General features: G+C 38.4%; 1 protein-coding gene across 4 annotated transcripts in view; it reads right to left on the bottom strand.

Moving 5' to 3' along the window:
• SPATA17 (spermatogenesis associated 17) overlaps positions 1-13445 on the bottom strand; it is a 152884-nt gene that overhangs the window by 133869 nt on the left and 5570 nt on the right. For 3 of the 4 annotated variants that reach the window (XM_043543646.1, XM_007064745.4, XM_043543645.1), the window contains exons 3-4: positions 12264-12345; positions 4750-4800 (exon numbers count right to left, since the gene is read on the bottom strand). In XM_043543646.1, coding sequence (XP_043399581.1) covers positions 4750-4800; positions 12264-12345 — 133 coding nt within the window. The remainder of the gene's footprint in view (positions 1-4749; positions 4801-12263; positions 12346-13445) is intronic. The other variant, XM_037895718.2, reaches the window with a different exon arrangement.

A 13445-nucleotide genomic window follows, 5' to 3' on the forward strand; every position in this document is an offset into this window, starting at 1 on the left:
GAATCCCATTGCAGCAAAGCCAGCTACTATGACCTGCACATTTCCCAGAGTCACTACCTTTGATAGCAGCAGCTCAATGATTGCATTGGCTACTTGCATCACAGCAACCCCCACAGTAGATTTGCCCACTCCAAATTGATTCCCGACTGACCGGTAGCTGAGGGCTACTGCCACTCGCTTGTGAACTGTGAGGTACTCTTGGTATTCTTGCGCTTCAGGGCAGGGGAAAGCAAATCACAAAGTTCCATGAAAGTGCCTTTACGCATGCGAAAGTTTCGGAGCCACTGGGAATCATCCCAAACCTGCAACATTATGCGGTCCACCACTCTGTGCTTGTTTCCTGGGCCCAGAATCGGTGTTCTGTGGCATGAGCCTGCCCCATTAACACCATGATCTCCAAATTGCTGGGGACCACGGTTTTAGAGAAATCTGTGTTCATGTCCTCATCACCGCGCTGCTGTTGCCTCCTCGCCTGGTTTTTCAGGTTCTGGTTCTGAATAAACTGCATGATAATATGTGAGGTGTTTACAATGGTCATAACTGCTGCGGTGAGCTGAATGGGCTCCATGCTTGCAATGCTATGGCATCTGCTCCAGGGAAAAGGGAAGGAAATGATTGTCTGCCATTGCTTTCATGGAAGGAGGGAGGGTTGACTGACGACATTTACCCATAACCATCCGCGACAAATTTTTGGCCCCATCAGGCATTGGGAGCTCAGGCCAGAATTCCAATGGGCAGCAGGGACTGTGGGGACTGTGGGATAGCTACTCACAGTGCACCGCTCGGAATGTCGACACTTGCCATGGTACTGTGGACACACACCGCCGAATTAATGTGCTTAGTGTGGACGCATGCACTCGATTTTATACAATCTGTTCCCAAAAATCGACTTCTGTAAAATCGGAGTACTTTCGTAGTGTAGACATGGCCTTAGTGTTGAATGTTACTCCTACTGTTGCAGTTTCAGGTCTCTTCCTAAGCAAATGTAACCAACTAGGCTGATAGAGTTATGAGGCAAAACACTGTATACAAGAGGTTAAGTCCAAGAGTCACATTTCACTTTTAATCTAACCTTGATTTTAAAAGAATTATCTAAAGCTAAGAGTATAATGCACTTACACACTAAAGAACTTATTCACAACTTTTTATACTCCTGTTTTCTGTGAATGTAACTCCACTGATTTCAATGTGTTTACACTCATGTAAAACTGGAGTAAAGCAGTTGTAAATCAGGCCCTAGAGCAGCTATCTCTAAACCCAACAGCCCTTATTCTCTAATGGCCTGCATCTTGTGCAGCCATTTATATCTGTGCAGAAGGAGGCAAAATGGATATAAAACTCTACCATATCAAAATGGTAGCATTTTTACATTCACTTGCATAGGTATCAATGACTACACAAGATGCATGCAATGGAGACTCACAGCCAGTGTTTATAAGTAAATGAAAACAATGGACCAGATCTTCTATTGGTGTAAATTGATATATTTGCACTGACATCAGTGACTCTAGGCACTTTTACACCATTGAAAACGATGGGACTACGCAGATTTATATCAGCTGAGAATCACACCCAATATTTTGATTACTGTATAAATGTACAGGAAAAAAGTTTTGTGTTTTATGTTGCATATCAAAGGCCCTACTCTTTTCCCTTGGAGTTTTGCACAAGTATATTTGACTTAAGTATGTAACTGCCTCTGAAACCCGGGAGTGCTGAAAGAGACACAGGGCCTGTTTCTGAGGTGATTTACAAATCCTATGCTTTTCCACTGACTTCAGCTGCATGAGATGTAAATCAGTGCAGCATTTATCCCATTGTAGAATACTTTTAAAACAGCTATTAACTAAGCAATAAACTAAAACAAAATAAGTATTTCTGGGCAATTGGCGCCTACTCACAAAGGGGGGTAGGGTTTGCCCCTAAGCACCTTCAACTCCTAAAATATGTACGAAGGGTGAGATTCTGTGCTATGCCTTTGAGAGAATCAGCACTGAACCACAACCCAGAGGAAGAGGGGGCTAAATTGGTTTAAAGAAAAGGAGTACTTGTGGCACTTTAGAGACTAACAAATCCATTTGAGCAAAAGCTTTCGTTACAGTGTGTATGGTAACACCCATTGTTTCATGTTCTCTATGTATATATATATATCTCCCCACTGTATTTTCCACTGAATGCATCTGATGAAGTGAGCTGTCGCTCACGAAAGCTTATGCTCAAATAAATGTGTTAGTCTCTAAGGTGCCACAAGTACTCCTTTTCTTCTTGCGAATACAGACTAACACAGCTGCTACTCTGAAATTGGTTTAAGTCACTCTTGTGCCCTCCCAACCTTGGGCTGCTCTGAGGGTGATAGAAGTCCTTGGTGTAACTTAAAAAGCTCCAGAGGTCTGTTACAGCAGCCTCCGAAGGCTGCCCTACGGGGATCTCCATGGCACTGCATGTTGCTGTCCTGACTTCAACATACTCCCTACATCAGGGCTTGAGATGGAATCCTTAGAATATAGCCTGATGCCTGTCTTCTGCAGTTCCTGCATCAAGGAAATCCTCCCCCATACACATATCAAGGCCCTTTTAGGGCCCTTTTATGCAGAGTAAAGAGGCCAGAAGGGAACGAAGATCTCATTCCACAGACTATTCATGTTCTTAAAGTTACACATGTGCTTAAATGTATTGTTGGATCGGGACTCAATGGCCCAGGAATGCAATACTTTACACCGCTAACCACTTATGTAATGGATACAATAGATTCTGCAGTTTTCCCTTAGACAAACTTTATTATTCTCTGTTTTTATTAAATGAAGTACAAGGATTGTTTGCATCCTTCTTTCTCTAAAGAATCACTGATTACATCATCAATGAGCTCAGCACAGTTCTGCCTATGTATTTAGTCAATTAACTTGTGTTCACTTTGCCAGCTGGATGACTGCTTCTGCAGCAGTAGAATAAATAAATTAGAGGGCCATTGCATGCACTAACATGTATCCATGTTTTCTCTTACAAAAGGCACACGCAGCAGAGCATTTTCCTGTACATCCTGAGAAAAAATATTTGCAATATTATCAACTAATGAAGTAATTACATCGTCCATTACAAGACCAAAGATACCATCATATGATAGCTGCTCAGTAGCCTGCGTGAAATGCATTTTGTGGTCCCAGTCTGGTTCCTAGGGAACAAATATCCACATTGCACAAACTACCACTGCTACTTGCCACTCTTGCTGGCAGTCTCATCAGAGACAAATGGGTCTGGAGACTGAAGTACCCCAGCCATCTAGAGGTTTCTTTAGATCAGGGCTGATGCATGTTAGCAGGGGTTTGGTGAGAGAAGCTTGCACTGTCACTGCTCATGTACCTGTTCTGTGCAAGGCTATCAATCCAGAACCTTTCAAAAGCATTAAAATTCACAATGATACATAAAGTCTGCTGTGTTCTTACCTCCTCTGTGGAGTACTAATAAAACTCAAAAGAATAAGTTGCTTATTTACAGTGCACCTCCTCCTACTGTGAAACTAAAAATGAAGGAGGAGGGAAGATTTACATAGGAAATTAGGAAGTTATTGTTTCAAAGCATTTCTGTAGGATATCTATAAAAATGCCACAAATGTTTATTAAAATTTCATTACAATTTTTCTCAATGATAGCTTCTAGCAGCTGAATGAGAGTTTAGAGGGAGCTCCATATTGATTGATCTTGAAAAATAATGTTAACATTATTCACTTTTTCTTAGTTTTTGATCTGTATTCCTGCAGTATAAGGATGAAGACTGTGACCGCTGTCTGTGTTTCACTTCCTCTCAAAGATAGCCAATAGCCTCTATGCTCCTCCTACACATTGGCTCACTGGTCCACATCTCAAGCAGTTGTAAATATGTCTGATTTGGTAGCCAAATGTAGATAAGTAAGAGACAAGAAATGCACAACTTAACAATTAAAATTTAAAAAGATGTTTTTTCCATATGAAACAATCAGACATGTAACAGAATTAGAATATCCTAAGTTTATCAACCAGACGAGGTCTGGCTATTCATTAACTATCCTTGAAGGTATTACAGGCTATTACTGTCTACTCCACTCAGTTCTTTCCTGATTAAAACCACAAGGTTAGTAAAAACAACCATTCTTAGTGTTGTTATAAGTTTATTTTAATTGGTCCAAATGTATTTTGCAAATGGATTCAATCAGACACCCTATCAATTTATGGGGCTAATGTGCTCTATGAATATTAAACTACTGCATTTCATAAAAGTTGAAATCTGACAGTGGCTAATATGACGTACTATCATATTATCTAACGATACATAAATGCGTGGAAGTTCTACTAATTTATTCTAAAAGAATAGAGCACAAAAGTTAAATTAAAGATGTTATAGACACAGATATCATAATATGATTTGAAGGAGTCAGACACAGTCATAGTTTACAAAGATGGGAATTCAGTTTAAGTTTGTACATTCACACACACACATACATGCATATATGTGGGTTGCTTTTTGGTATTTTTGTCTTTTATCACCATATGTTAAAAGGTACAAGAATTTACATACAAATGTCTTAAATCTAGCAGTAATTTTCAAATACCACCAGGATTACTTAGTGTAACTTTAATTTTTAACTATATGCTATTTCCTGCCCTTTACCATCAGCATATCAATCAAGTTTATATATTCTGGTTTGCTCATTTTATTAAAAGCAAATTCGGAGCACAATTGACTTTTCATTTGTTTAACAAGTGAAGAAATATTTACCCTGACAGCCATTTCATTGTAGAAATTCATCTTCATAATAAAATATGCTGTCTGTGAATCAAGAAAAAAAAAAGAGGGCACACATTTCAGTTGCACAAAGATAGTGCCCCTATTTTTACATATAAAAGATAAGAATCTTTATACATAATACATAATAAGAGTTCTAGGCTTAGAGAGAATAAAATCAAACTTTATATTGAAGAGATAGGCTTCCTAATACATAATGCAGGCTTAACCAGAAAAATCTATGGTAGTCAAACTAGGAGCTAATGGAGATATATGATCATAAAATGCTCTCCGCTGAGTTTGATAATCAATGGTGCTCTACTGAGAGTAGAATAACAAAGCAGAAATATGCACAAGTGCTGGTGACACGTAGTATTATATGATTTATTCACTGGGGTTCTTTTAGCCAAAACTCACAGAAACATAAAAGGAATTCATATTTCAAGACGTCTGGTTTAATGAAAAATTCAAAGAAATGCTGTCTTCAGTTGAAATCGTTCAAGGATACGGATGCGGTGATGGAGCAAAATTGTGCCTTCCAACCATCTGTACTAAATGTTATGTACTTAGCTGCCTCCCGAGTAATTCTGGGAATTTTGTTTAATTTAATATTCATTTTAACATCCTAAGATCATAAATACAATGATACCATGTTACAGCGAATCCCCGATATAGACAACATTTCCTAAAGTCCTGGTTTCCTTCCAATAAAGTAGAATTCCTCTCATAGTGAACGGATCCCCTGTTATACTGAACAATCACTTGGCAGCATAGGTTATTTTAATGGATACATCACTTTAAACTAAGCTTTCACATCTGTTCCGCCCTCTAATTACAAATGCAAAATGAACATAATTCACAACTGTATCATAAAAAGTAAAATATAAGTACTTTAAATGCAAGTGTACGTTCTTTATTTAGCACAACATGCGGCTTTTATGTTTTTCTCATGTTTTAGACACAAATCAAAGGCAAAAGTGCTTTCCCCTGATATAGTGAATTTTTTCCCCCATGGCAAACAGGAATTCACTGTAAAAGGGTTTCACTGTAATTAGTGTTATTTGAATTGCCTACTCTGATCCAAAGCAAATTGTCTGTGGAGAGCAGCAGGACTGGATTATTTATCAACAGACTGGGCAATTAAGAAACAGTTGGCTGCAATATGTTATTTACAAATGAATACAATGATGCTACTTCATTTTAAATTCTCTTTCTTCATTACATTAAGTAAGGCATAAGTCCTGCAGTTTAATTAAAGTGCATTTTAAATGCTTACTTTAATAGTATACTGCTTGACTAATAATATAAATAGAAACAATTGCAAAGATGCAATTTTTATGCAGAAAATTGCAGGAATTCTAATGTATTAAATTTGAAAAAGTTTTGCTTTCTATGGACAAGTATTTCAAACAGCAGGTCAACTCCAAAATTATGAATTAGAACAGCTAATGGCATCTGTCTTAACTTTTCCCTCCATAAATCTTTCATGAATGGTGTTAGCTGTAGGCCACAAATCTAGCAATGAAATAATGCATTCCATTCCCAGGAATATTCTGAAGCTGTTCGATTAAATGGATTCAATTTTGCTTCATCACTCATCTTTTCCAAATTTGGAAAGAATGCAAAAGCTGTTGCTGGTACAGCCAGTTTATGAATTAATTTTTTGTTGGAAGTAGCCAGGGTTTGGAAATGACCTTGGGGCTCCTGTTTTGCCACTGAACAAGAATAGTTTAAAACACCTTTTTGGCTCCTCTCCTGATCTGCTGAGGGAATTCCACTTCTGAATGCTGAGGACACTTAGACTTCTGAGCCAGAACACTATTACGGAAGGTAACTCACATAAAAAGGGGCCTTATAATAGCCTGCTCTTACAAGAGCATGGGACTAAGGCACAGTCACATGGAGAATTACCCAGGCAACTTCCCTTGCTTCACAATCCTATACCTGAAGTGTAGAGAAATGGAGGGGGCCTATTCTCCCTTCTCAAAACAGGTGTTCTGCCTGACTCTCTCCAAATCCTCTCACAATGAAAAAAGCCCCAAGTATCCACATCAGGGAAAACCCTCCATACCTTCTACCTAGGGACAAATATCTCTACCTCCCCTCTCTTCTACAAACCTCTTCCTCTGACAAGAGTAACAAGCCCTTCTCCCAGCTGATTAAACCATCATGCACTTCCCACCGGTGACAAATAATCCTGCAAGAACTGTTAAGTCTCACACATACAAAGTTTTGGACTTTACAACTTTAGGAGCCTAACAACTCTAGTTCCACAGAGTGTAGGAGCCAGCCGAAAGGGTAACAAGCTTGTTTCATAGCAGTGGTAACTTGTCAGCATCCTAAGAGCCAACTGATCAGGAGTATGGAGGGTATAAATAAGACAGGGAGAAAAGTTGGCTCATCTAGATATAACAGTATTCTAACTTTTTTCATTGTACAGGTGACTATGGAAAAAGAGAATGAAGGAAGTAAGAACTGAAATGAAGAAAGGAAATGTTAGATTACAGTTTTTGATCCTAGAGGAAAAACACCTGATCCTCTAGTAATAAAATGCAAGCATCTCATCAAGCTTCTGGGTCCCAAATGCAAACGGTAAAGAAAGTGAGACAATTTTTTCTGGCATTTGTGTATCTGGATGTTAGCCAGTTTGGTACTTATATAGTGAACAATATTAATTAAATCTATATGGTGGAATATGGAGTTGAGTCATTCTAGATAGAGCAGTTTAATAGTTGGCATTCCCTTGGCTGCTATAGCAATTAATGTAGCTATTGTGTTTTAATTATTCTAGATTTGGTCGTTAAATAATACGCATTTTCTTGGTTGCTCCAAGCTGATTTAAAAGATACATAGACGTGTTTGGAGTAAGTAACTTCTAAAAGGAAACAAATGCTAACAAAGAATCCTGTCTCTGTCCTTTTCCACCTCCAAACACTTTGTATATGTATCTAGAATGTGTGACTGTGCAACTATTGGATCACTCTCTTTTATGCTCAACAGACAATTTCTTTACTTTCCAGATGGGTGAAATCCCGAGGCCATAGCACAATGCCATGTGTGCAGTTTCATAGTACAGGGTTGCTGAATACAGATGGGTTAAGCAAGCGGAGGCCACATTTTCCTGCATGCTACAAAGACAGGCCCTGCAAGCCTATTAACTAGGGGTGTGAAGGTGGCATGTGTGGTGGAGATGTGGCTGATGGTGCACCACTTGCACAGACCTGCCAGCCACAGCCATCACACAGGACTCAGCAAGTTGTGTATGCTACCACGGGTCAAATGCCATAGTGGTCATGATGGTTCACCTGGGAAGATGATCCATATATTGCTTCTGGGTTGGGGAGGGAAGAATCTGTTTTCCTGGTTCAACTGTTCACTGATTACCAGCTCAAAGTCTGGATGGACCCTTTTAATCAATCGACTTTCTATTTCAGAGGAGAAAAACAGAAAGAATTCTACCAAGTGCATTTAATGTCAGCTTGTTTGGCAAATGGTGTAGCCCTCCTCATTCTAACTGCAATTCAGGAAAACATTTAAGTATCTGCTTAAGTCTATTCCTATTCACGAAAGCACCAAAACACTTGCTTAACTTTAAGTATGTGCCTATGTGCTTTCCTGAATGGGGACACTTTCCTGTATTGTAGCCTTTGTCCTGCCATTTTATTAAAAAATGGACCAGTCACTTATAAATCGTTATGCATATCCCTGATGATAGTATGTAGGGACTCCTGGGAGTTTACTTCCAAAACATAGCACTTCTAGAAATTATTTTTTAATTCCTCTGTAAGTAAATGACAGCACAATTATCTATCATTATCAACATTCTCCTTTCTTCTTTGTTCTGAAATACTTCCAGGTTTCATCTCCACTAGGAAAATTATCTGTTACTGATTGGTCCTTTCCCTCACATAAATGGGTCCACCGTGCAACTACATTCAGGGAAAATCATCACTTCAATGGGAATTGAAACAGGGCCTAACAAGTAGTCTAAGTGGTGCACAGGCCTTGTGACACCCTTCTGCACCAATCAATAGAATTTACCCAAGAAGTCACATTGATAGGGACTACTCAACATGAGTAACAGTTGCTGAATGTGGCCTTGAGACAGCGTTGAACTGTGATGTATACAGAGTATTAAAAATGTTTTTAATGTTGATCTCTTCAAAGTTGGTAACAAATATGTTCATAATTTATACTCTCTTTAGGTGCATAGTCCTGAAGCCTTAGAATTCCTTTTATTTTACAGGGATTTCTTGCCCTGTGGGCTGTGTTTCATAGAAAAAAATCTGAGCTACTATTTAGAAAAACAAAACCCAATTCCTTTCCTGCAGGACAAGGCCCCAGACTGTGGAAGAAATTGTCCATTCAGTCCAGCTTGCATCATAAGGGTAACCAGAATGAACACAAAAGGTTAATTAGAACTTTAACTTGACAAAAATAGTCAGAAAAAGTATATTTTTCTATTATACCTATCTTTAAAAAATAGTAAGATACATAACTAATTTGCAGGATGACTCCATAAAGTTATAAACTCAGTTAACTTTATTTACTGGATTTGGGCACTATGAGGGAGGTGCACTGGAATATTAACAACTGAAAATACTAGTAGTGATGCACATATGGAGAGCAGATCTGATGAGCCTGAGCCTTTGCTATTTTCCGCATCAGTGCTACTTTCATTTCACAATTTTGAATATAATAATTAAAATGATTTATTATCAAGTAATCATGGGTATTTTGTGCATATGCTTTACCTTGTTTGCTGGCAACTGATACCAATCTAGTCATTATCAGCAGACAAATTTTAAAGACCAATTATTTTTTTATTTAACAATTATCATGTCCACCACATCCTGTTTAATTATCAGTAGAGTCATTAAAATAATTAAGAAGAGTTTAACACAAATTTTACTACTATTTTCACTTACATTTGTCCTAAATTGCTAGACCATTTCATTGTTTGAAATATTCCAAGTTGAGCCAGCCCAGTGGTTTAATAAAGGTAGCACAATATGCTAGTGCACAGAAAATTTAGGCACAAGACTCAAGTTCATTCTCTAAATCCAAGGGCATAAATATGTGGGAGCAGTGAGTTAAGGAGCCTATTGATTAATAGGGAGAAAGATGCACCTGACATCATCCTGAAGAAACTCACATGGCTAACTCAGAAGTTGTACTGACAGACTCCACAAGTTGTCAAATCCAGTCCTCCTCAGCCAAATTGCGGGTAAGTACAACATAAGATATTGAGGGGAGTGAAGTTCCACTTACCACTGTACAACTGAGAAGCCTAATGGGATGTTTTTGTTTCTCTTTGAATCATCTGGCATTGGCTACTACCAGAAACAAGATGGATGGATGATCTGATCTAGAATGGTAAATCCTGTTATCCTGTGTTTTAAATATACAGGCTGTTTTGCCTTTATTTGTCCTCTATCACCTTCCAGAACTTCAGGGGAAACTTGAGTCTTTAGAGCCCATGTAATTTGAAAAATCTCCATTTGAAGCAATTTCATCTTGTGCATGGGAGAAATTGTCTTTTAAATCCATCCTTCAGACTGATGTCCTTTGCTGCTCCCTACCATTTTCTAATTTCTTGACCTCAGCTTCAAGATACCTGCTTGCCCCCATTTCTAGTTTTTCTCTCCCATTATTGTTGCTGTTTCTGCCCAGTTCTGTACATAGACTGGGAGACTTAGAAAATTATGTGCCCTGCGCAAAGTGTATTACAGTAACCACAATTAAAAACACTTTTCATTTGTTAAGAACTTTTGCAGATGCTACATAATTAATTTAAAGGGTGGAGAGCTGGTTTTATTTTTTCTAATGTTTGTTACTGACAGACTGCAGGGAATTTGTGTTAATTCGAAAGAGACTCACTCTTGTCACAAAGCTGAATTGCCAGGGCAATTATTTGAAGAGAAACAATAGAAAGAGAATCAGGCCACTAAGAGCTGAGGTCAAACAGCCTCAAAGGGCAAGGCAATAGTGCAGGGAACCGCTAGGTGAAGAATAGTCTTGCAGTTCCTCCTCCATGTCCCCACCCAGGAAAATGATGATGTGTTGTTCCCTTTGTGCCCCATTTGAGAGCTCTACGTCAGAAACTTTGTCAGTCTGTATCACCGCTCTCAACGCACCTCCCACATATAAAAAAAAAAAATAAATGACTGAACATCAGATGATGCCATTACTATTTTAACCACAAACTGATTATGATCTACCAAAAGATTGGCATTTGAATATGTGAATGTCCAGAGATATCTGCCTGTGTAGATCTGTCGATCTGAACAAAAAGTGGCATTGACCCGAGTGCAGAGGGCCAGCATAAGGCCTATGTGCCACCTGTGTCCCACAAAAGCCCTCAAAATAAGTCTGTGGTCAGGTGCCAGAAACAGAGACTGATGTTCCTTGATTCTGAATCTTGAATGTCAAGATTAAACTGCTATCTTCAGAATTTTACAGTATATGTTTTTGAGCTACGTCCAATTGTATTTTTTTTAGAATTTGTTTAGAACATTCACCAGGGGGTGACTATATACCACTTAAGTCTCACTAAGCACACATAGTCACTTTTCAGAGGAGAACTCAATTTAAGCATGTAGTTATCCAGTCTGCACAAACAAACTGCAGTAAGATAAGAAGTTCCTTGAAAAACATGGCCCAAAAAGATGACTTAGTCTGATTAACTAGCTGGTCAACCAGTGGGGAACAAGTCAACAGTATCTAAACTTATTATTTAGTACTCTACATTTTTTTCTTTCTGTGTATTTTTATCTCTATACTGAAAAACAACAATTTGGCTTCAATAAAATTAGTCAAGAATAAATGAAGAACAAATTACAAAGTATTGGAAAAGAAACTGTTAACATAAATTGGTAAATTAGTAACGCAAACTACTGATTAAAAATCTTACCCTTGTATGTTAAGAGCAAATTGTCTTTTTCTTAATTTTCTAAACCTCTTAACAGAGGTTTAAGATAGTGTGCTATGATACATTTCTATCTTTAAGTCCATCAAGGGAATTAGATTGGCTGTGATCTGCGGTGTGCCTCAAGGCAAAACTTCAAATATTTCAAGGTTCATTAAGTAAGAAATTTAAACCACTAAAACACAGAATAGCAATGTCTAGAGATATGAACTTATACTCTGTTTTTTTCAGAATTAAGAGTACTGCCAGGAAAACAGTACTTCTAACCTAAAGCCTCTTTCCTGCAATTAGCTCAACACAGGTAGGCTTTTGCAAGTGCAGAGCTCATTGCTGGATTGAAGCCTAAGTCTCCAATCCTGCAAACAGGTATGCATGTGCTCAACTTTACTACCATGAATAGTCCTATTGAAATCAGTGGAGCTACTGATTTCAATAGGACTAAGTGTATGCAATAGGATAAGTGTATGCAGGATCGAGGCCTAAACTCTCAACTTTTGTACTAGAACCAGGAGCAAGTTAACGAACAGCTGTGCATTTGAGAGATAAAATATCTAAAATAATTGTAAAACCCATTTGTTACCTCCACCATTTTTCTGAAGTGTTTTCTTCCTTGATAGCCTCTCCACCATTTCTGGATAATAATCATCATTTTGTTCAAATACCTAAACCAAAATATTTTGATTACAAATGATTACATTGAAAGAATAATATATTTATAAGTTACATTGGAAAGATTTTTCCAAGATTTTAGGCAATGCTGTATGTTATCTATACGTATTCCAAAAAGTAGGTTTCAGCAAACTTACTTAAATTTAATCTTATAAAAGTTATTCATTATTAAGCATTATGAAATAGACTTAAGAATGGGTGTTTGTGTGACTGGTTAAACAATTCATGGAGAATACAGTTAATACTTCTGAATGGTTCAGAACTTTTTTTGGTCAAATGGGAAAATGTTGAAAACTGAAAAATTTCTAAAATTTTCAATTTGGGGGTTGTTAGAAAATTTGATAATAAGGAAACAAGTTTTGGCTTTGTTGATATTTCTCCAAGGGAAAAAAAAAATTCCCAGCCAGCTTAGGTGCTAGCATAACAACTTTGCTTTGCTTCCTAATACATTATGAGACAGATTATACAAAGATTTGTGCATATGACTGCACTGCACCTTAAGTGGGGGCATTGTCCAGCTTGCCAGGGGAGGGGAAATAGTGCGTTTCTAACGGGGGGTTGGGAGAGGGACTTAGAAGCTTCTTCAAAAGGGGGAATGGGTCAGTATGGCGATGCTGACTCATCCCCAGGGACTGAAAGGGTTGGGGAATGGAAAAGGCGTGAGTCTGGCAAGAGAAGCCCCTTTTCCCCACACCAGGCAAAGCAGCACCTACCCTTCCTCAGCTTGAGGTGACAAACTACCAGGTATGGTCAGATCCTGCAGTGAGCATCATCCTAGTCGCTCCTTTGTAGGGGGGGTTGGGAAGGAATTTTTTCCTCACCACTAGATTGGCCTAGTTGGAGTGGAGTTTTTTTTCACCTTCCTCGCAGCAGGTTCAGGGAGGGCTTTGTTATGGTGAGTCGGGAAGGGAGTTAGGTTTTGATGTTGCAACTCATTATGTAAGTGTGGGGCAGATGTCCAGTGTAGATACTCCATTAGAAAGGGATACAGTGACCAGATAAATGGCTTGGCAAAGAAATTAAAAAGGAGGTGGTTTGTGAAAGGAGTGGAAAGGGAGAGGGCGTGTTGGGGCTCCTATGACTGATACGGCAG

The sequence above is a fragment of the Chelonia mydas genome, chromosome 3, assembly GCF_015237465.2.
Source record: "Chelonia mydas isolate rCheMyd1 chromosome 3, rCheMyd1.pri.v2, whole genome shotgun sequence".
Taxonomy (NCBI): Eukaryota; Metazoa; Chordata; order Testudines; family Cheloniidae; genus Chelonia; species Chelonia mydas.